The sequence below is a fragment of the Leopardus geoffroyi genome, chromosome B4, assembly GCF_018350155.1.
Source record: "Leopardus geoffroyi isolate Oge1 chromosome B4, O.geoffroyi_Oge1_pat1.0, whole genome shotgun sequence".
Taxonomy (NCBI): Eukaryota; Metazoa; Chordata; class Mammalia; order Carnivora; family Felidae; genus Leopardus; species Leopardus geoffroyi.
In genome coordinates this window covers 67,002,812-67,027,731 of record NC_059341.1, presented here as the reverse complement: position 1 = coordinate 67,027,731, position 24,920 = coordinate 67,002,812, and the positions used below count along the sequence as shown (strand labels likewise).

Below are 24,920 nucleotides of genomic sequence, written 5' to 3'. Positions count from 1 at the left end.
ACTTTCTTCAAGCCCTCTGTCACATAACCTTTCTTCTCCTCACTCTTAGCCTTTTACTTTTACAACTTTACCTTTTTACTTTCAGAGAAAATAATATCATAAATACTATTAGTTGCTGCGTCTGTTATTTAACACTCTAACAGCCTGCACCAAGAGCTTTCCATATATTGTACCATTTAATCTTTCCTCAACCTAGCAAACCAGAGATTATTAGTCAGAGTATGCAGATGAACAAATGAGGCTTAGATAAGTCAAATACTCGCCCAAAATCTGGAGAGGAAGGAAGCCAAGAGCTGAGGTGCTTTTTAAAACTCAGGTGTTGGGGCGCCTGGGTGGCGCAGTCGGTTAGGCGTCCGACTTCAGCCAGGTCACGATCTCGCGGTCCGTGAGTTCGAGCCCCGCGTCGGGCTCTGGGCTGATGGCTCAGAGCCTGGAGCCTGTTTCCGATTCTGTGTCTCCCTCTCTCTCTGCCCCTCCCCCGTTCATGCTCTGTCTCTCTCTGTCCCAAAAATAAATAAACGTTGAAAAAAAAAATTAAAAATAAATAAATAAATAAATAAAACTCAGGTGTGACCCCTTAATCGTTCTTCCATTTTTAGCACACTACGGGGGAGGTTTAGTTTACCTCCTCCCCTCCTGGTTTAGTTGAGCATATATTACTTTTCTCCACCTGAACAACTCCCTTCTTCTAAGCCCTGGATTGCACTCCACACAGACATCCCTAGAGACTTTGCTTCCGCCCTGCCATCCTCCAGACACATAACTCTGCCTCTACCTTACGCTATGGCTCTGCCTCCGTTCTTCCCGTCACAGCAAATAATCTTCAAAGACTTCTTGCACAGCTGCTCCACCGCTCCACTGCCACTACCTCGTCAACCCACTTTTTATGATTCCACTTAAATGTCTTGCTTGGGGGCTCAGCTACCTCTTGTGTGCCATATCCACAGATGCTTGCAGTTCTCATCTTACCTGGCCTGTCTGTGGTGCTTGTTGCTGTTGATCAGTTCTTTCTTGAAACTCCTCTCCCTGTGCTTTCATGACACTGTCTTTCATTGGTTCCCTCATGGCTCCCTGGATAGTCCTCTTACCTGCATCATGGGCCAAACAATGACCTGAAATTGTGCACAAAATGCTGAGTGACATTTTTCTCCTGAAAATGTCTCTGGCTTTTATTAGAGTCTCAAATGTGTCTGTGACTTAACAAAGTTTAACACCTACACCCTACAGGATATGTTACTCTGGATGATGTCTTATATGTCTCTGATTTCAGCTGTCACCTATATAACAATGATATCACATCTTCTATCAATCATATTTCTTTTGTTGGCTCCAGATGCATGTATATAGCTGCCTACCAAACATAGATGTCTCAAAGAAATGTCAAATCGAATATGCCCCAAAGGTGAATTTATCATTTATACCATCAAAATTCCTCCTGCTGTGTCCTTTGTCTGTGATGGCACTGCTAGGCAGTTTCTAAGCAAGGTAGGTGGGAGTCCTTTTATGCCCTTTATCCCTCTCTCCTTCCTTGCTCAGCAGCCAAGCTGTCCATCTTCACTTCCACTACTCTTTTGCAGCAACCCCTCTTACTTAGTTGTACAGCTCTTCCTGACCAGCCTTGATGTCTGTAATTACAGTCCACACCAGTTTCCTCTGCATGCAGTAGCTCCTACTGGTCTTTTTAGAGTCAGATGTAGAATTCAGCTCCTCTTCAGCTCTTCCCCATACCCTGTTGGGTAGAAAACTCAATCTGCAATGGCACTTGAGACCCACCAGTGTACTCTAATATTCCTAAACACACATTATCCTCTGAGCGACTTGAATGTCCTTCATTGGATCATATTCTTACATCACCGTGTCTGACCCTTGTGTCTGGAAGGCATTTATGCACTTTGCCCCACTTGCCAGTTTGCACCCACCTTGTTAGACACAGCTCCTGTCACCTTCTCAGAAATCTTTCTGGTCTCTACCAGACTAGGATTGGTGCCCATTGTTAGTGTAGTACCTGAATCTTTGTTCAGTTATAATATTCTTCATCCTTTATTGTTTATTTCTGCATCACATGTTTTGCATTTCACTACAGGGCAAGTGTCAGTTAATTCTTTGCATAATACTTCTCCCTAAACTCTACATCACTTCTCCCTCACAATTCAAGTGTAACAGAGCTCTCATATATGAATAATTTATGTGTTGCCAAATTTTAGTGTAATATTACATAAATAACTCATTGTGCCACTAGGTACTATATTAATTTTTTCACTCAATTTTTTTGAAAAGAGTTCATTCAGTTAGAGTTGTTTTTGTCCCAGTTCAAATAGATCGGCTTAGTATGGAAAGGTGTTGGATTATCCTTTATCCAGGTAAGAACTAGCTCTTATTAGAGTCTAGGTCCTTTCTCCAATTGCCTCCAATTGGGGATTTGTTACTGCAGTTAAGACTAGTCCTTATGTTAAGTTGGCAAATTTTGTATTGAAGATTATCTCTTAATGCCATTACCTACACAGGTGAAACACTTAGAATTCCCATTCTGCTTCTTTAGCTGCCTAACATTCTATATCAGGAACTGTTTTTTCATATTTTATCACCTCTTCCCTTTTCCTGCCTTCAGTCAGTGAATATACTTCATCCTGTTATTATCTGGCCCACTCATGATTGAGCTAGTATAATCACCGAATTAGTACTAAGTTTGAACAGAAATCATGCTACTGGCTTAATTTGTGAGTTTTCTTGTACATCCATATTGAGTTACATTATTTCTCTGGGGACTTCTGAAATCACTCTCTTAAATGTAATGCAATTCAACAAATGCTTAGAGAATGTCAATATCAGATGTCTTTAGGTGTAGACGGGCAGAGACGGCGATGCACAACCCTTCCCCTTCTGGAACTGCCTGCTTTTGTGAATAATACATGTAAGCACATGATAATAACTATAATGTATGGAATACTTGCTTTGTGCTGTTTATACACATTTGATATTAAAACTGAATTATTAGTCCTCAGATGAGGATACTGAGTTTCAAGAAGATTACACAACTTGTTCAAGGTCACAGTCATTAATTGATGTACCGGGGATGTGAAGTTAGCTTTGTGGAACTCTAAAATGCGGTGCCTATGTCCAGGTCTTGTAAGACAGCAGGAGTTTCTACAAGGTAGAGAGGGTGGACGAATCAACTCTAGTTACGAGAGTCAGAGAAGCAGCATTTGAGTTGGGCTTTGAAAAATGAAGTGTTTACCAGGTAGATAGCCTAAAGATGAATCTGAGATCCTAAAAATTTTCAACATTGAGAAAGGCTGATGAAGGAGATATTTTAAGGCAGGAAGCATTGTAGATTACTGAAGGCATACCTCTTTAGTGATGTGACTTACTGCCTTCAGCTCAGCATAAGCAAATTAATTTTCAGAAAAAATATTAAGCTTGATAGTAGTTCCTTCATAATGTTATTAAGTGTGATGTTTCATTTTTCATGTTTTCAACGTCTATGACTGAAATTCTACTGCATATATTTTCCTGTGACTTGATTTGTTGCTCAAAATTGTTTGTGATAGCCATATATGTAATGTGTGATGTGTGGATGTGTGAAGTTATACTTGACTCATTTATTTCATTACTGTATCAGTTTTATGAATTATAAACAGATTTACCTAATATTAAGTTGGTGGGCCTTTATAGCTTCCAGTTTTTTTTCCTGTATAAACAGTGCTATAATAAAAACTATTATATATCTCTTCATTGGATATAAAATATAAAATTATTTGCATATAAAAAATATTGGATGTCTTCTTACTATATGCCTAGGAATGAAATTCTGGGGTCTTAAGGTAGGTGTGATGTGGAAGGGAGAATTTTTGCCCATGACCTTTGCTGTCTAGCGTCACACCAATGGTCATGTTACTTATGTGGCAAGAGGAACTTTGCAGACATAATTAAAATTACTATTCATCTGACTTCAAGATACAGAGATTATCATGAATTATCTAACTAGGGTCAAATTAATCACATGAGCCTTTAAAAACAGGAAAAAAAGCAAAAATACAAATAAAAATTAAAATTAGAAGCAAAAGGCAGAACAGAATATGAGAGAGATACAGCTAATGCACATGGGGAGGTCAAAGGACTTCAAAGCGTGGGAAAGACTTGACCTGCCTTTTCTGACTGAAAGATGTAGGGGCAACATGAAAATCAAGAAAAGGCTCTCTGTTCTTTTTCATAGGTCTATTTGTCTGTCTTTGTGCTGGTACCATACTGTTTTGATTACTCTGGTTTTGTAATATGTTTTGAAATTGGGAAATGTGAGTCTTCCAGGTTTGTTGTTTGAAATTGCTTTGCTATTTGGGGTCACTTGAGGTTTCATATAAATTTTAGGATGAGTTTTTCTACTTTTTTTTAAATGTTTATTTTCTTTTGAGAGAGAGAGGGGGAGAGAGCCAGTGGGGTAGGGGCAGAAAGAGGGAGACACAGAATCTGAAGCAGGCTCCAGGCTCTGAGCTGTCAGCACAGAGCCCGATGCGGGGCTTGAACCCACGAACCGTGAGATCGTGACCTGAGCCGAAGTCGGACACTTAACCGACTGAGCCACCCAGATGCCCCTCTACTTTTTTTCTGTAAAAAAAAAAAAAAAAAAAATGACACTGGGATTTTGATACGGATTATGTTAAATCGGATTGTGTTGGGTGGCATGGACATCTTGACAGTATTATCTTAAAATCATGAACACAGGATGTCTTTCCATTTATCTGTGTCTTCTTTAATTTCTTCCAGTAATATTTTATAGCTTCCAGTGTGAGAGTCTTTCACCTTCTCAGGTTATTCCTAAGTATTTTATTATTTTTGGTACTATTGTAAATTGAATTATTTTCTTAATTTCCTTTTTGGTTTGTTCACTATTAATATATAGAAACATAACTGGTTTTTATGTTGATCTTGTATCCTACAGCTTTGTTGAATTTATTAGTTCTAACAGTATTTTTTTACTGTGGAATCTTTAAGGTTTTCCACATATAACTTATATGACACAACCTTCACTTCTTCCTTTTCAATTTGGATGTCTTTATTTCTTTTTCATACCTAATTGCTCTGGATAGCACTTCCATTATGATGTTGAATAGAAGTGGCAAGGGTGGACATCTTGTTTTCTTCCTGACTTTAGAGGAAAAGCTTTCAGTCTTTCTCCATTGAGTAGGAGATTACCTGTGGATTTTTTTTTTTTATAATATATGAAATTTATTGTCCAAATTGGTTTCCATAAAACACCCAGTGCTCATCCCAAAAGGTGCCCTCCTCAATACCCATCACCCACCCTCTCCTCCCTCCCACCCCCCATCAACCCTCAGTTTGTTCTCAGTTTTTAACAGTCTCTTATGCTTTGGCTCTCTCCCACTCTAACCTCTTTTTTTTTTTTTTTTCTTTTTTCCTCCCCCTCCCCCATGGGTTCCTGTTACGTTTCTCAGGATCCACATAAGAGTGAAACCATATGGTATCTGTCTTTCTCTGTATGGCTTATTTCACTTAGCATCACACTCTCCAGTTCCATCCACGTTGCTACAAAAGGCCATATTTCATTTTTTCTCATTGCCACGTAGTATTCCATTGTGTATATAAACCACAATTTCTTTATCCATTCATCAATTGATGGGCATTTAGGCTCTTTCCATAATTTGGCTATTGTTGAGAGTGCTGCTATGAACATTGGGGTACAAGTGCCCCTATGCATCAGTACTCCTGTATCCCTTGGATAAATTCCTAGCAGTGCTATTGCTGGGTCATAGGGTAGGTCTATTTTTAATTTTCTGAGGAACCTCCACACTGCTTTCCAGAGCGGCTGCACCAATTTGCATTCCCACCAACAGTACAAGAGGGTTCCCGTTTCTCCACATCCTCGCCAGCATCTATAGTCTCCTGATTTGTTCATTTTGGCCACTCTGACTGGCGTGAGGTGATACCTGAGTGTGGTTTTGATTTGTATTTCCCTGATAAGGAGCGACGCTGAACATCTTTTCATGTGCCTGTTGGCCATCCGGATGTCTTCTTTAGAGAAGTGTCTATTCATCTTTTCTGCCCATTTCTTCACTGGGTTATTTGTTTTTCGGGTGCGGAGTTTGGTGAGCTCTTTATAGATTCTGGATACTAGCCCTTTGTCCGATATGTCATTTGCAAATATCTTTTCCCATTCCGTTGGTTGCCTTTTAATTTTGTTGGTTGTTTCCTTTGCTGTGCAGAAGCTTTTTATCTTCATAAGGTCCCAGTAATTCACTTTTGCTTTTAATTCCCTTGCCTTTGGGGATGTGTCGCGTAAGAGATTGCTACGGCGGAGGTCAGAGGGTCTTTTCCTGCTTTCTCCTCTAAGGTTTTGATGGTTAACTGTCTCACATTCAGGTCCTTTATCCATTTTGAGTTTATTTTTGTGAATGGTGTCAGAAAGTGGTCTAGTTTCAACCTTCTGCATGTTGCTGTCCAGTTCTCCCAGCACCATTTGTTAAAGAGGCTGTCTTTTTTCCATTGGATGTTCTTTCCTGCTTTGTGAAAGATGAGTTGACCATACGTTTGTGGGTCTAGTTCTGGGGGTTCTATTCTATTCCATTGGTCTATGTGTCTGTTTTTGTGCCAATACCATGCTGTCTTGATAATGACAGCTTTGTAGTAGAGGCTAAAGTCTGGGATTGTGATGCCTCCTGCTTTGGTCTTCTTCTTCAAAATTCCTTTGGCTATTCGGGGCCTTTTGTGGTTCCATATGAATTTTAGGATTGCTTGTTCTAGTTTCGAGAAGAATGCTGGTGCAATTTTGATTGGGATTGCATTGAATGTGTAGATAGCTTTGGGTAGTATTGACATTTTGACAATATTTATTTTTCCAATCCATGAGCAGGGAATGTCTTTCCATTTCTTTAAATCTTCTTCAATTTCCTTCATAAGCTTTCTATAGTTTTCAGCATACAGATCCTTTACATCTTTGGTTAGATTTATTCCTAGGTATTTTATGCTTCTTGGTGCAATTGTGAATGGGATCAGTTTCTTTATTTGTCTTTCTGTTGCTTCATTGTTAGTGTATAAGAATGCAACTGATTTCTGTACATTGATTTTGTATCCTGCAACTTTGCTGAATTCATGTATCAATTCTAGCAGACTTTTGGTGGAGTCTATCGGATTTTCCACGTATAGTATCATGTCATCTGCAAAAAGCGAAAGCTTGACTTCATCTTTGCCAATTTTGATGCCTTTGATTTCCTTTTGTTGTCTGATTGCTGATGCTAGAACTTCCAGCACTATGTTAAACAACAGCGGTGAGAGTGGGCATCCCTGTCGTGTTCCTGATCTCAGGGAAAAAGCTCTCAGTTTTTCCCCATTGAGGATGATGTTAGCTGTGGGCTTTTCATAAATGGCTTTTATGATCTTTAAGTATGTTCCTTCTATCCCGACTTTCTCAAGGGTTTTTATTAAGAAAGGGTGCTGGATTTTGTCAAAGGCCTTTTCTGCATCGATTGACAGGATCATATGGTTCTTCTCTTTTTTTTTGTTAATGTGATGTATCACGTTGATTGATTTGCGAATGTTGAACCAGCCCTGCATCCCAGGAATGAATCCCACTTGATCATGGTGGATAATTCTTTTTATATGCCGTTGAATTCGATTTGCTAGTATCTTATTGAGAATTTTTGCATCCATATTCATCAGGGATATTGGCCTGTAGTTCTCTTTTTTTACTGGGTCTCTGTCTGGTTTAGGAATCAAAGTAATACTGGCTTCATAGAATGAGTCTGGAAGTTTTCCTTCCCTTTCTATTTCTTGGAATAGCTTGAGAAGGATAGGTATTATCTCTGCTTTAAACGTCTGGTAGAACTCCCCTGGGAAGCCATCTGGTCCTGGACTCTTATTTGTTGGGAGATTTTTGATAACCGATTCAATTTCTTCGCTGGTGATGGGTCTGTTCAAGCTTTCTATTTCCTCCTGATTGAGTTTTGGAAGAGTGTGGGTGTTCAGGAATTTGTCCATTTCTTCCAGGTTGTCCAATTTGTTGGCATATAATTTTTCATAGTATTCCCTGATAATTGTTTGTATCTCTGAGGGATTGGTTGTAATAATTCCATTTTCATTCATGATTTTATCTATTTGGGTCATCTCCCTTTTCTTTTTGAGAAGCCTGGCTAGAGGTTTGTCAATTTTGTTAATTTTTTCAAAAAACCAACTCTTGGTTTCATTGATCTGCTCTACAGTTTTTTTAGATTCTATATTGTTTATTTCTGCTCTGATCTTTATTATTTCTCTTCTTCTGCTGGGTTTGGGGTGTCTTTGCTGTTCTGCTTCTATTTCCTTTAGGTGTGCTGTTAGATTTTGTATTTGGGATTTTTCTTGTTTCTTGAGATAGGCCTGGATTGCAATATATTTTCCTCTCAGGACTGCCTTCGCCGCGTCCCAAAGCGTTTGGATTGTTGTATTTTCATTTTCGTTTGTTTCCATATATTTTTTAATTTCTTCTTTAATTGCCTGGTTGACCCACTCATTCTTTAGTAGGGTGTTCTTTAACCTCCATGCTTTTGGAGGTTTTCCAGACTTTTTTCTGTGGTTGATTTCAAGCTTCATAGCATTGTGGTCTGAAAGTATGCATGGTATAATTTCAATTCTGGTAAACTTATGGAGGGCTGTTTTGTGACCCAGTATATGATCTATCTTGGAGAATGTTCCATGTGCACTCGAGAAGAAAGTATATTCTGTTGCTTTGGGATGCAGAGTTCTAAATATATCTGTCAAGTCCATCTGATCCAATGTATCATTCAGGGCCCTTGTTTCTTTATTGATCGTGTGTCTAGATGATCTATCCATTTCTGTAAGTGGGGTGTTAAAGTCCCCTGCAATTACCACATTCTTATCAATAAGGTTGCTTATGTTTATGAGTAGTTGTTTTATATATTTGGGGGCTCCGGTATTCGGCCCATAGACATTTATAATTGTTAGCTCTTCCTGATGGATAGACCCTGTAACTATTATATAATGTCCTTCTTCATCTCTTGTTACAGCCTTTAATTTAAAGTCTAGTTTGTCTGATATAAGTATGGCTACTCCAGCTTTCCTTTGGCTTCCAGTAGCATGATAAATAGTTCTCCATCCCCTCACTCTCAATCTAAAGGTGTCCTCAGGTCTAAAATGAGTCTCTTGTAGACAGCAAATAGATGGGTCTTGTTTTTTTATCCATTCTGATACCCTATGTCTTTTGGTTGGCGCATTTAATCCATTTACATTCAGTGTTATTATAGAAAGATACGGGTTTAGAGTCATTGTGATGTCTGTATGTTTTATGCTTGTAGTGATGTCTCTTGTACTTTGTCTCACAGGGTCCCCCTTAGGATCTCTTGTAGGGCTGGTTTAGTGGTGACAAATTCCTTCAGTTTTTGTTTGTTTGGGAAGACCTTTATCTCTCCTTCTATTCTAAATGACAGACTTGCTGGATAAAGGATTCTTGGCTGCATATTTTTTCTGTCTAGCACACTGAAAATCTCGTGCCAATTCTTTCTGGCCTGCCAAGTTTCAAAAGAGAGATCAGTCACAAGTCTTATAGGTCTCCCTTTATATGTGAGGGCACGTTTACCCCTTGCTGCTTTCAGAATTTTCTCTTTATCCTTGTATTTTGCCAGTTTCACTATGATATGTCGTGCAGAAGATCGATTCAAGTTCCGTCTGAAGGGAGTTCTCTGTGCCTCTTGGATTTCAATGCCTTTTTCCTTCCCCAGTTCAGGGAAGTTCTCAGCTATTATTTCTTCAAGTACCCCTTCAGCACCTTTCCCTCTCTCTTCCTCCTCTGGGATACCAATTATGTGTATATTATTTCTTTTTAGTGTATCACTTAGTTCTCTAATTTTCCCCTCATATTCCTGGATTTTTTAATCTCTCTTTCTCTCAGCTTCCTCTTTTTCCATAACTTTATCTTCTAGTTCACCTATTCTCTCCTCTGCCTCTTCAATCCGAGCTGTGGTGGTTTCCATTTTGTTTTGCATTTCATTTAAAGCGTTTTTCAGCTCCTCATGACTGTTCCTTAGTCCCTTGATCTCTGTAGCAAGGGATTCTCTGCTGTCCTGTATACTGTTTTCAAGCCCAGCGATTAATTTTATGACTATTATTCTAAATTCACTTTCTGTTATATTATTTAAATCCTTTTTGATCAGCTCATTAGCTGTTGTTATTTCCTGGAGATTCTTCTGAGGGGAATTCTTCCGCTTGGTCATTTTGGATAGTCCCTGGCGTGGTGAGGACCTGCAGGGCACTTCCCCTGTGCTGTGGTTTATAACTGGAGTTGGTGGGCGGAGTCGCAGTCAGACCTGATGTCTGTCCCCAGCCCACCGCTGGGGCCACAGTCAAACTGGTGTGTGCCTTCTCTTCTCCTCTCCTAGGGGCGGGATTCACTGTGGGGTGGCGTGGCCCGTCTGGGCTACTTGCACACTGCCAGGCTTGTGATGCTGGGGATCTGGCGTATTAGCTGGGGTGGGTAGGCAAGGTGCACAGGGGCTGTAGGGGCAGGCTTAGCTCGCTTCTCCTTAGGTGTTCCGCTTCAGGAGGGGCCCTGTGGCAGCGGGAGGGAGTCAGATCCGCTGTCGGATGGTTTGGCTCAGCAGAAGCACAGAGTTGGGTGTTTGCGCGGAGCGAGGAAGTTCCCTTGCAGGAACTGGTTCTCTTTGGGTTTGGCTGAGGGATGGGCGGGGGAGATGGCGCTGGCGAGCGCCTTTGTTCCCCACCAAACTGAGCTCCGTCGTCCGGGGGCTCAGCAGCTCTCCCTCCCTTTGTCCTCCAGCCTTCCAGCTTTCTGAGCAGAGCTGTTAACTTATGACCTCCCAGACGCTAAGTCTCGCTTGCTGTCGGAACACAGTCCGTCAGGCCCCTCCGCTTTTGCAGGCCAGACTCCGGGGCTCTGCTTGGCCGGCGAGCCGCCCCTCGCCTCGGCTCCCTCCCGCCAGTCCGTGGAGCGCGCACCGCCTCGCCGCCCTTCCTACCCTCTTCCGTGGGCCTCTCGTCTGTGCTTGGCTCCGGAGACTCCGTTCTGCTAATCCTCTGGCGGTTTTCTGGGTTATTTAGGCAGGTGTAGGTGGAATCTAATTGATCAGCAGGACGCGCGGTGAACCCAGCGTCCTCCTACGCCGCCATCTTCCCTCCCCTTCTCTACCTGTGGATTTTTCAAATATGGCTGTTATTATGTCGAGATGTGTCATTCCATCCCTAGTTTGCTAAGTGTTTTTATCATGAAATGGTGTTGAATCTTGTCAAATGCTTTTTTGCATCAATTGGGATTGATGATCATATGGATTTTGTCCTTCATTCTGTTAATATGATATATTAAACTGACTTGGATATGTTGAGCCATCCTTGGATTCCAGGGACAAATTCCACTTGGCCATTATGTATAATCCTTTTAATGTGCTGTTGAAATCAGTTTGCTAGTATTTTCTTTTGGAGTTTTGCATCAATATTTATGGGGGATTCTAGTCTTTTTCTTGTAATGTCTTTGTCTGGCTTTGGTATCAGGGTAATACTGGCCTGTTAGAATGAACTTGGAAATACTCCCTACTGTTCAGTTTATTGGAAGAATTTTAGGAAAATTGATGTCAATTTTTTAAGTGTTTGGGAAAATTCTCTAATGAAGCCATTTTATCCTGGACTTTTCTTTGTTAATAGGTGTTTGATTACTGATTCAATCCCCCTACTAGTTACTTATCTGTTCATATTTCCTATTTCTTCATGATACAATTGTTAGATTCTGTGCTTCTTGGAATTTATCCATTTATTCTATGTTATCCAATATGCTGGTCTGTAATTGTTCATGATATTCTCTCATAATCCTTTTTATATCTGTGGCATTGGTTGTAATGTTCCCTCTTCCATTTTTTTTTATTTTAGTATTGTCTCTCTTTTTCTTAGTCCATCTAAAGGTTTGTCAATTTTGTTGAACTTTACAAAAACACAACTTTTAGTTTTGTGTGTGTGTGTGTTGTTTTTCTATCATCCATTTTTAAATCTCTGATCTAATCTTTATATTTCCTTACTTCTGCTAGTTTTGAGATTACTTTGTTTTGTTTTTCTAGTTCTTTGAGGTATAAAGCTCGGTTGTTCATTTGTAGTCTTTGTAAAAATGTATTTTATTAAAAAAATTTTTTTAGAGAGAGCAAGAGCAGGGGAGGGACAGAGGGAGAGAGAGAATCTCAAGCAGGCTCCATGCACAGCATGGAGACTGATGCAGGGTTCAATCTCACAACCATGAGATGATGTGAGCTGAAATCAAGAGTTGGATGCTTAACCGACTGAGACATGCTTGCAGCCCTGATTTGTAGTCTTTTTTTTTTTTTTTTAATATATGCATTTACAGTTATAAACTTCCCTCTTGGCCCTTCTTTCATTGCATCCCATATATTTTATTTTAGTTTGTTGTATTTTTATTTTCATTGTTTCAAGATATTTTCTCTTTAAAAATTTTTTTTTCTTTAATGTTTATTTATTTTTGAGAGACAGAGTGTGAGTGGGGGAGGGGCACACAGGGGGAGACACAGAATCTGAAGCAGGCTCCAGGCTCTGAGCTGTCAGCATAGAGCCTGATGCAGACCTCAAACCCACAAATAGTGAGATCATGACCTGAGCCAAGTAGGATGCTTAACCAACTGAGCCACCCAGGTGCCCCCAAGGTATTTTCTGATTTCCTTTGTAACTTTCTCTCTGAACCATTGGTGTTTAAGAATGTGTTGTTTTATTTCTACATATTTGTGTAGTTTCCAATTTTCCTTCCACTATTGATTTCTAACTTCATTCCTTTGACATTGGAAAGCATACTTTGTATAATTTAAAGCTGCTTGAATTTGTTAAGACTTGTTCTGTACCTAATATATAGTCTCATCTGGAGAATATTCCATGTGAACTTGAGGAGAAGTATGTTCTGTTGTGTTGGAGTGTCATCTTTATGTCCATTAGGTCCAGTTGGTCTGTGATGTTGTCCATGTCCTCTATTTCTTTACTAAACATTGGTCCAGTTGTCCTATCTATTATTGAAAAGTGGAGTGTTAAACTTTCTTACTATTATGTGTTGGTATTGTATTAGCTTTTATTAATACACTCCTGCATTTTTGTTTAATACTATTTTGTTTATTTTTTTGCATGCAAAATACTAAACTAGTAGAATCTCACAGGTCTTATTTTTATTATTGTGCAATTCTAAGTATTCTTTCTTGTCTGCTATTCCTTCTTTTAATAATGAGTTTTCAGAAATGTCTTAAAAATTGCATTTGTCATTAATTTCTAACTCAAATTTTTTTGGTCAATAAATGTGATATAGTTTAGTAAATATTCTATGACATAGTGTGTGGTCAATTTTAGTAAATGTTTCATAAATTAAAGCAAAATTTTGAGAATGAGTGTAAATCACTGAAATGAAAAAGGGGCCTTGAGTAGTTGGTAGGATGAGTATTCTGGGTGAAGCGGGGGGAAGGAGACATCTGTTATGGATTCAAGGAACAAAAAGCATGGCTCTGTTCAAAAGTGGCAGATAAGATGAAATTAGATATTTTACAGTGAATGTATTTTATGAAGGATATTATGTCCTAATTAATCAGTTTGGAATTATTGTAGGATCTATGTAGAGCCACTGGAAGATGGAAGGCTTCATGGTTAGAATTCATGATCAAATCAATCTGACATCCATGGAGAGGATACATTAAAGGAGAACCAGCCTGAGACCAGTTAGGAACATTAAAACTACAGTAATCCAAGCAAAAGAGTAAAGGTATGAACCAAGGCATACCTGCTAGAGGTAATGGAGAAGTAGTAAGAGATATGGAAAAATGTTACAGTTAGAAAACTAAAACAAACAAACAAACAAACAGAACCCTGATGGCAACAATCAACAAAAAGCAAAATCAAACTAAACCAAAACAAACCACCCAGTCTCTCAAGAGACCATTTATGTGTCATGTGTCAATTTTGGAAAGGATTATTTCATCTTTAATAATTCTCTTGACATGTCTCTTCAGCTGTCTTGGGGATGAGTTCTATTATTATTACTATTATTATTATTATTATCATTATTATTATTATTATTATGTGTTGTAAAATATAATAGAAGAATAGTAGTATGGGAAACTTTTCAAAATAGACTTTTTTGAATAACTTTCTATTTTGATATAATTTCAGTTATACAGAAAATTGACTAGAATAGTACCAGAAACTTCTGGATGTCCTTTACCCAGAATAACAGACATTAACTTTGTCCGAAGTGCTTTTATCATTTTCTCCCCCACCTTCTTTCTTCTTATCCCCCTCTTTTATATTCTAGTTCTAGTAGTAGTTGGAGGCATTGTTGGAGACACTGTACCCCCTTTCTCAAAATTCTTGAGTGTGTATTTCTTAATAGGGAGTTGATGATCAAAATCAGGAAATTTCACAGTGATACAATGGTGTGTAATCCATACTCCATATTAAAATTTCAACAATTATCCCAGTAATGTCCATTAAAGCGATTTTTCCCCAGTCTAAAATTTAGTCAGGAATCATACATTGTATTTAGTTGTCCTGATTTTAGTCTCTTTCAACCTGGAATAGTTCCTCAACCTGTCTTTTCTTTCATCACATTGTTTTTAATAATCTTTTTATTTTAAAATAGCTGTAGATTTATAGAAAAGTTACAAAGACAGTACAAGGAGTTCTTATACATTCTTCACCCAGTTTCTCCTAACATTAACATCTTAATTACCAATGGACATTTGTCATAACTAGTAAACCAACATTGATACATGACAGTTAACTAACTCCAGACTTTATTTGAATTTCACACTTTTTCTTCCATTAATGTCCTTTTTTAGCTAATGTCCTTTTTCTGTTTTACAGTTCAGGTTAGGATACCACATTGCATTTAGTTATCCTGTCTCCCAGTATCTTCTGTTTTGTGACAATTTCTTACTCTTTCCATGTTTTGATGCCCTTGACAGTTTTGAGGAGTATTAGCAGATATTTTGTAGAATGCCCCTCAATTTGGGATTGTCTAACGTTTTTCTCGTTGTAGGTTTGGAGGGGAAGTTCACAAAGGTGAGGTACCCTCATTAGATGATATCAGCAGTACATGATATCAACATGACTTATTGCTGGTGATGTTAACTGTAATCACTGGCCAATGTCATGTTTGCCAGATTAAAAAAATGGTCACTGTAAGGTACACATACTCTTTTATAGTATGAGTTTTTCATATGTTTTGGAGCTATACTGTTAGATGCATAAAGTATTGAGATTTTTATATCTTTCTGATTAATTGAAACTTTTGTTAATTACATAAGAACTATTTGTAGCAATATTTTAAAATTTAAAATCTTTATGTTTAGTATTAATGTAGGTCCACTGATTTTCATTGGGTTTGGTTTTTTTTCGCCTAAGCATATCTTTACATTCTGTTCTTCTGAACTTTCTAAATTCCTAAATTTTGATATCTGTAGTAAATAGCTTATAGATGAATTTTATGTTTTTTAAGTTTTTTTAAAAAAATTTAATGTTTGTGCACTACTAGGCATTTATCCACGATGTACAGGTTTGCTGTTTGAGAGGGACACATGCACCCCCCATGTTTACAGCAGCACTATCAACTATAGCCAAAGTATTGAAAGAGCCCAAATGTTCATAGATGGATGAATGGACAAAGAAAATGTGGTATATGTATATAATGGAGTATAACTCGGCAATCAAAAAGAATGAAATCTTGCCATTTGCAACTATGTGGATGGAACTGGAGGGTATTATGCCTAGTGAAATTAGTCAGAGAAAGACAAAAATCATATGACTTCACTCATATGAGGATTTTAGGAGACAAAACAGGTGAACATAAGGGAAGGGAAACAAAAATAATATAAAAACAGGGAGGGGGACAAGACAGAAGAGACTCATAAATATGGAGAACAAACTAAGGGTTACTGTGGGAGTGAGGGATGGGCTAAATGGGTAAGGGGCATTAAGGAATCTACTCCTGAAATCATTGTTACACTATATGCTAACTAATTTGCATGTAAATTTTAAAAAATAAAAAATAAAATTAAAAATTTTAATGTTTGTTTATTTTTGAGAGAGACAGAGCACACGCAGGGGAGGGGCAGAGAGAGAGGGAGACACAGAATCTGAAGCAGGCTCCAGGCTCTAAGCTGTCAGCACAGCACCCGATGCGGGGCTGGAACTCATGAGCAGTGAGATCATGACCTGAACCGAAGTCGGTCACTTAACCGACTGAGCCACCCAGGTGCCCCTGAATTTTATGTTTTTTATACAAAGTGACAATATGATTTTAAGCTGGACCATTTATTTCATTATCAAATGCCTTAGTGACTATTGTCCTGGATTTATTTCCATTACTTTCTTACTGCTTTCTATCTGCTCTACCCTTTGTTTCTTTAGTTTCTTTTGAGTCGGTTGTATTTTTAAAACACTAGTTTACAATTTTCCTATTCTAAACTTTAGGTTATAAAGTCCTTTAAAGACTGTAGTTTTGCACAAGTTTTAAAACATATATGCTTAGGGGTGACTGGGTGGCTCAGTCGGTTGAGCGTCTGACTTTGGCTCAGGTCATGATCTCACACTCCGTGAGTTCGAGCCCCACGTTGGGCTCTGTGCTGACAGTTCAGAGCCTGGAGCCCGCTTCGGATTCTGTGTCTCCCCCTCTCTCTGCCCCTCCCCTGCTCATGCTCTGTCTCTCTCTGTCTTAAAAATAAATAAAAACATTAAAAAATAAACATACATGCTTAATTTATCAAATTCTATTCACTTCGAAGCATCTTGTCCTTTCTTCTTGAACAATCAAAGAACATCAGAAGATTTAACTTAAATTCTCACTCTCCTAATTAATCCTATCATTTGTATTGTTATGTAGTTTTTAACATTTTGATTCTTGTCTTATATTCAATATTTATTAAGATTTATTTGTATTTTACCACTTCCTTTATTGTTTCTTCTCTCATTGCAGACTTCCCATCTGTGATCATTCTCCTGTAGTTTGAAGTCCTTTAGAAAGGCCTCAAGCAAGGATCTTTGGCTATAAATCCTCAGTGCTTACTTGTTTAAAATTATTTGTGGGTCATGGTTGTTCTTAAAGGGGATGTGCACTGTATACATTCCTAGGGGGATAGTTACTTTTTTCAAACACTGAAGACATTTTCACTTGTCTCTCACCTTCAGTGTTCTTTCTGAAATTCCCGTCCCTGTAGGCAATCTGTCTTTTCTCTCTGGCTCATTTGAACATGTGCCCTTCATCTCTGCTCTTTTGCTATGGTCCTCTCATGTGTATAGGTATAAATTTACTTTTATTTATGCTGCTTGGGATTCATTCAGCCTTTTGAGTCTGGAAATTGATTTTTTACATCACTTCTTGGAGTTTCCCAGCCATTCTTTCATCAAATATTACATCTTCTCTATTCCTTCTTCTCCTTCTGAACCTCTGATGATATGTATATTAAAACTTTTATCTGGTTCTCCATGTCTGTAAACCTCTTTATAATAGTTTCCAGTACAGTCTGCCTCTCTCTACTGCATTGTGGATAATTATTTTACATCTATCTTTCAGTTCACTAATTGTTCTGCTGTGTCTAATCTGTGGTTAAATCTGTTCACTGAGTTTTCTTTTTCTATTATTTCCAGAAGTTCCTTATTTTTTCTCCAAATATTCTCAACTATTTTTATTATCCTTTGCTAGTTACTCATATTTGCATATCTTTCTTTAAATTTTAGGTATATTATACACGCTTACATTTTGTAAATTATTCATAATATTTCCAATAGTCTAAGTCTGTATTTGATGCTGTCGCCTGTTGTTTCTAGAGACCCTAATAGATGGTACAGTTTTCCTTTAGTTTTTTTGTGATACTTTGAGATGAACTCATATGTATTTAAAAATTTTTAATGTGAGAATCTTTCGAGATGTAGTTAGAAGGCAAACTCTGCAGAGATGTTTTCCATTTACCAGTTACCTATGATCACTTCAACCAAACAGAATTCTTGGTTAGAGTTTTTTATAACTACCAGGTAGTGAAAAACTAGCAAGACTGTTTGAGGTATGAATGATTAGGAGACTTTTTTTTTCTCTTTTATTCATCATCAGGTTTTAAGGCAGGGGTTTACTTTTTAGGTCTCTCCCAAGTGAATGTTTGTATCTAATTCATGCTACAATCAGGCAGTGTAGTAATTGTGATCCAAGCTCTATGTTGGTATTAGTCATTTATTGAATTCTCCACTTTGTGAGTCTTTCGCCCCCCCGCTTTTTTTGGTCTCTTATTTTTATGTCCTAAGGTGTCATGAAAAAGAAGCCCAAGATCACGCTCTACAGGGTCACCTCTGCTTGTCTTTCTGGTTTTTCTTCTTCAGGTTCTGATTGGTCCTTATTGTTCTTGCCAGGTTACTAGAGCATTTATAAAGACTTTGTGGCAAATTTTATTCAGCATTTTACAGTCTTTTCAGGTACACGTTCAGTCAGGGTGTTTAGTTTGTCATAACATGTAAAATGTAAATCTGGAAATTGACAGGAGAAAAAAAGGTACAGCTAGATTAGAAAAATTAACTGGTTAAGGTTGCTGGAAGGATGCTAAAAAAGATGTATGTAATATTCCAAGGAAAGATGTGCAAGAATAAATTAATTGATCTTTTAGTCATAAAGACTTGGAGAAAATGGAAGATCCTGACATGTAGTCAACCTAATGGGGAGGAAAGATATAAAGAAAACAAAATGTTGTGATAGGCAGTTTACTGCACAAGCTATGAGATGGCATTTTTAGTTCAAAACCAAGTAGTACTCTCCAGAAGAAAATATTACAGTAGAAAGGAAGAAAGGATAGAGGAGTTTTAGAATATGTATAATTTACAGTGTTAAATTTACAACTCAGCCTTTTTATTTTTATTTTTTTGCCTTCTTCCCAGTTAGGCTTAGAGCCAAGTCCCTTACACATGGAGAACAGGGGATTATGTATTTGTTGCATCCATGCTGATATAGATTATCAGATATGAATTATATTCTTGAGGACAGACACCCTTGTTGGGCTGCAATTCCACAACTTGTAGGTCCCAGGAATAACAGAAGAGTCTGAACTATGATTTGTGATGGGACAAAAGAACCATGAAGTATACTATGAGAGCATTAGGATTACTCTTTGGGGGATTCTTATGGACTTGTCTCTGTATTCCCTCATGTAACGCAGGGAACCATACACACACCTTGCATTTTCCTAGTGCACTTTTGTGTCAGCTGGAATCTATGTGAGCATAAATATACCAGATACATGTACAAAGAAAAATGTGTGCAAGTTTGACTTTGCTTAATTTTGCTTATGTATTACATATTTTCAGTGTATATGGAGCACCTGCTATGTGTAGACATTTAACTCTATTGCTTCACAAGAGGTCTGTGTCATGAACTTTACTCTTATGGATGTTATAATCTACTTGAGAAAAGACAGGGAAAAATATGTGATGGTAACAAGTTAGGAATAATTAAATGCTAAACTTGTGTTACTTACTTCAAGTGCCATGGGATTGTGGAGAAGGCCGAACTTTGTGTGAGGTCGACGGGATGAAGTTTCCAGGGACAAATGGAACTTCTTCTAGGGATATGGAAGGTTTGAGGTGAAATAGGGAGCAGTTAGCATGATGAGGTGTATCAGGGCATGGGAATGGCCATAAAGAGGAAATAAACACCAAGAAATAACCATGTTGATGAAAGGGGAAAGAAATATTGAAAACCAAGGTGAAGAATAGGTTTTAATCACATAATAGAAATTTTAGAACCCATGGGAGAAAGTTTTATTACATTATAGATATTATGTTATATATTACGTATGGTAGACAATATGAAACTGTTGATGATTGTTGGGCAGATGTCTGATATGTTTAGCTTCATTAGGAAGTGTGGATCTATAGGATATACTCAGGGTTGAAACTAGGACTACATTTTGTTAGGAAAGAGCTCATCTCTTAGTAGTATGCTCTTTATTTGGTTCCATAAAAATAAAACATAATATTAGTTTATGATATAAAATTAACATAAATTATTAATGTATATAAATATATTTTTGTTGTTTTAGAGGAATTCCAGGGAAGAAATGTGGTACAATTATACTTACAGCAGAGGAATTAAACTGTTGCAGGGTAAGTAAATATTTCTTTGGTTTAAAAAGTATTTCCTATACTTCTGAAAAATATTTTTGAAACTATACTTAAATGATTAATTCTTGAGTAATTTTATAATTTAGACTATGTTACATAATTCTGTGGTCTGTAAGACATCATTTTAGATACTTAGCACTTTAACCAGAGAGACTACATTTATAGTCCAAAAAGGATATCAGTTATTGTAACAGTCTTTTTAAAAAATAGAAATTATTAAAATAAAACCTATTGTCAGTGTCATTAATGGGGGAGGGGCATTACTATTAGAAATTATCAGTTGTACCAATCAGTTCAGTCCTTGTAAAAATTTTGAAGGCTTCTGTGTGATGTTCAAGGAGTGTTTCTATTCGTTTGACTTTAGTCCTTTTGCATAACATACTTGTTTGTCCATAATTCTAATTGAATTAATTTAGAATTTATATAAGCTCCCATCTTTTGTTAGCTTGGGAAGCTCACGTTTGAAGAAAGGACCAGCTACTATTCCAACTAGGAATGTGATGATATAGACTGCACAGTCAGTATTTTTAGAAAACTGCTATTTTTAGTTGTGATTTGCTGATATAGCCATTGACTCATGTTCAGTGATTTTACTGTCATCAAGAAATGAGGTGATGTCTTTGACACTCCACACTGGAACTAATGATAGCTCTCTGAATCCGAAGTCAATATTGACTATTCAATGTGGCCCAGAGGATCCCTGGGAATTGTTGTTTCTGGGAGGGGAAAAAAGAAGATTGTCCTGGATTAAACCTCGGGGGTTTTTTATTTTCAACTTTTGCTTCATAATTTTAGGAACAGAAGTTCCCAAAGAATACTAAAAACTTAATGCTTAGACACTGGCTGCAGTTTTCATATAGAGAACTACTATTTATTATCTGAGTGTGTAATTATTATCTGATTATGTAACTTTAATCTCTAGAGGTTGTCTTTAAAGATAATTACTATGGCTTTATATGCATAATATATTTCTAAGACAATATGGTCAGAATCCTGCCAGCAAATTATGGAAACTGAAATTTTGGTGGGGTAGGGAGTGGCCAGTGAGATAACAAAAGGGAAGTTTAGTAATAGTGTTGTGGAGCTGATTAAACAAGAAATATTAGAATTTAAGTAGTTAAAATGCATTTAAATTGAGACCCTCCTCTTCTTCCTTCACTCTTTTTGTGGTATCTGACTGCTTAGATCTGTTTTTCATGTCTAAAATGCCCAGAGCCTAAATGCCCAGTACAATGCTGTTAAAGACCAAACTAAGTTGAGTTCTGGATTTGTTATGAATTTGTGTTTTATCTTATGAAATCACTTGACTCTTCTGATTTATTTTCCATATTTGCAAGTGGGGGGGAAGCCAGATGTGAACCAAGTCACTAGAATATTTTAAAAAAATTCTCCCAGCTCTCATAATTGACTATTGTGACATTAAATCTGAAAGTATAACATACATGAAAACATTTTATGTATACTAAAAATGCATCACAAAAAGTATAACACTTTAATTGCAGAAATATTACTTACCATCTTATTCTTTGTTAAAATGACACAATGATTTCTTAAAATTATATCATCTAATGATCATTTATACTTCTTGTCTCTAAATTTATATACATGTATATATGTATTTTGTACAGTGGGGGAAGAAAGAGAAAGTGAAGTTCAAGGTCAATACGATACATGTTCTTTGTGTTGACATTAACATGCTATTTTGCCAAAATCTTGGTGTTAAGGTGATTTTGTGTTATGCCAGCGAACACATGATTATTAGTTCTATTTCAAAATAGAACCAATATACCAAGGGCATAGATTGAGTACGGCCAGGTTGCATCTTAAATACCTTCCACTTTAAATTCTATTGTTTTCCTTGGAAGAGCAGAAAGGAACAGGAAAGCTTACATGTCTATTACTTAGTCATCTAGAGGCATTTACCACTCTTTCTGCTACTAATGCCTTGAGAATATCTGGAATTATCTTCCAATAAGTAAACACATATTTATTATACTTAACAATTATAGATCTAATATTTTAAAAAACATTGCTTAGAATCTAGATTTGACTTGACTTACGTATGGTGTGTTCTCAGTCTTACCTACAGCCTTATTGATAATCAGCATCATTGAGGTATATAAACCTTGAAATAATATTACTATGCTCATATAGTAGAAGAAGCAGATATATTCAAAACAATGTTCATAGTTACTTCAGAAGAGACAGTGCCTGTTAAACGTACATTTAAGGGTACCTTGAAAATATCAAGCATTATCACAGAGATTTGAATGAAATAACTATTTCACATTTGACATCCTACAAATTGATGTGTTTTTTTCTTTAAAACACATTGTTATTTACTTGGGCATAACTTTGGAATCAGGGCACCTAGATTTCAGTCTTGCCTCTTTCAATATTCAGCTGGGTGAGTTTATGTTCTTGGAGCTTTAATTTCTGCATTTGTAAAATGCTAGATGTCTTGATATCTTCCCCAGATAGTTACTTGGTAGAATAAAAAAGGGGCAGCATTTGAACGACGTGTAAATTATAACTTTGTACAAATTTTTATTTTTACTGTGATTTTTTTTTTAATTTATTTATTTATTTTGAGGGAGAGAGAGAGAGTGCAGGTGGGGGAGGAGCAGAGAGAAAGGGAGACAGAATCCCAAGCAGGCTCCGCACTATCACCTCAGAGCCCAATGCAGGGCTCGATTTCATGGACCATGAGAACATAACCTGAGCCGAAATTAAGAGTCATATGCTTACCCAACTGAGCCATCCAGATGCCCCTTAGTGTGATAATGTTAATTATCTCAACCTAGTATTACATTATTTCAAAATGCAACTTTTGTAATATATCTATCAAATGCCAGCATAAGAATTAATGCAATTTTTTAAATTATAATTATTTTTTAATATATTTTGAGAGAGAGAAAGAGAGAGCTGGAGAGGGTCAGAAAGAGACGGAGAGAGAGAATCCCAAGCAGACTCCTCACCGTCAGTGCAGAGCCCGATGAGGTGTTTGATTTCACAAACTGAGAGATCATGACCTGAGCCGAAATCAAGAATTAGATGCTCAACTGACTGAGCCACCCAGGTGCTCCAGAAATAATGCGATTTTGCACCAATTTGCATAATTTGATAGAGTTGTTCACTCAGTGCTTTAAAAGTAGCTTGAAATTATCCACAAATAATGTTTTTCATTCTGGTTAATTGATTGATTGATTCCACAATATTTACAAAACATACAATATGCTAGTCTCCGGAATGGATGCTTAGAGCACAATGGTGAGAAAAAACAACAACAAACAACCCCTGTCCTTGTCTTTAATGAACAAGTAGTTTGTGGGAAAGACAGACATTAGTCAGATAACTATGCAGGGAAATATGTCATGATGTATACAAGTGATCCAATGTGAGAGAGTACGATGGAGAATCTAGTTTATATTGGAGAGGGGATCACTGCAGGCTTCTTTGAGAAAATGACATTTAAGCTTAACCCTAAGGAATGGTTTGCCAGTTAAATGAAAGAATTCCACTGAAACGCACAACTTGCATAAAATTGTGAGGAGGGAAGGAAGTGTGTCAGGTGTGTGGTGGCAAAGGGCTAGGAGTGGGAGACGATGGAGACAAAACTTTGGGGGATGAAGGTGGAGAAGGCTGCTCAGAGCCCATTTAGGGCTGGGCTTTGTAGACCATGTTAAATTTCTGTGTTTATCCTCAATACAAGAGAAAGCCTTGAAGCATTTTAAACTATGAACAATATTATTTCTTTTATGTTTGGGGAACACTATGGCGTCCACTGAATGGAACATGGGTTGGAAAGTTGCAAGAGTAGGAGGGGGAGAAAGGAATAAATGCCACTGTGCATGTCCCAGGCAAGAGGAGATTGGCTCAGACTAAGGGGAGGCCAGTGTAGCCAGACTGAAGATTTGAGAAATCTTTTACAGGTGGAATGATGTGACTTGATGGTTTGGATAAAGGGTCAGGAAAAGGAAGGAGTCAAGGGCAGCTTCCTTGAGCGCTCTGAGTGGATGACTAACCACTAATTGAGCTGGGAAGATTGCAGGAGGAGCAAGTTAGATTTGAATGAGTTCAAAGTGCCTGTGGCATATTCGAGTGGATTTCTTCCACAGGAAGCTTATTTTACTGGTGTGAAGCATTGAAGACAAACCTTAAAATTCTCTCAGGTGGCATAAAGCACAAGAGATTTAAAAAAACACAACTTTGCAACGATGCTTATATATTTCTAAAAATAAGTAAATCTTGTCTTTTCATCCCAGAAATTAGAGTTCTTTTGTGCTAGATGCAGATGGAATCCCTGCTAAATTACTAACTTGGGTAATTGCAAAACATATTTCCCCCCCAAGTTTATACAATTTAGTACATTGAAAACAATCTTTATTTTTTATTTTATTTTTTAAGGTTTCTTTTTTAAATGTTTATTTATTTTTGAGAAGAGAGTGTACATGTGCATGCAAATGGGAGAGGGGCAGAGAGATTGGGGGACAGAGGATCTGAAGCCGGCTTTGTGCTGACAGCTGAGAACCCAGTGCGGGTCTTGAATTCACAAACTGGGAGATCATGACCTGAGCCGAAGTTGGATGGTTAACCAACTGAGCCACCCAGGCGCCCCAATGTTTTTTAATCAATTATTTTTTTTTTTTGCAAATCTTAAGGAATATAATTTGAAAAACTACAACTTGGTATTACATTTACCAGTGATGAAAAGTTGTTTCATTAATATTTAATCTCTGTGAAGATTTATTCTCAATTTGAAGTATGTACATTTCCCT

The 24,920-nt window shown here is 37.4% G+C and overlaps 1 protein-coding gene across 2 annotated transcripts in view; it reads left to right on the top strand.

The window, feature by feature from the left end:
- The window catches only part of CPNE8 (copine 8), a 236,797-nt gene that overhangs the window by 95,134 nt on the left and 116,743 nt on the right, over positions 1–24,920 (top strand). For both annotated transcript variants that reach the window (XM_045467285.1, XM_045467287.1), the window contains exon 7: positions 20,061–20,124. In XM_045467285.1, the coding sequence (XP_045323241.1) occupies positions 20,061–20,124 (64 nt within the window). The remainder of the gene's footprint in view (positions 1–20,060; positions 20,125–24,920) is intronic.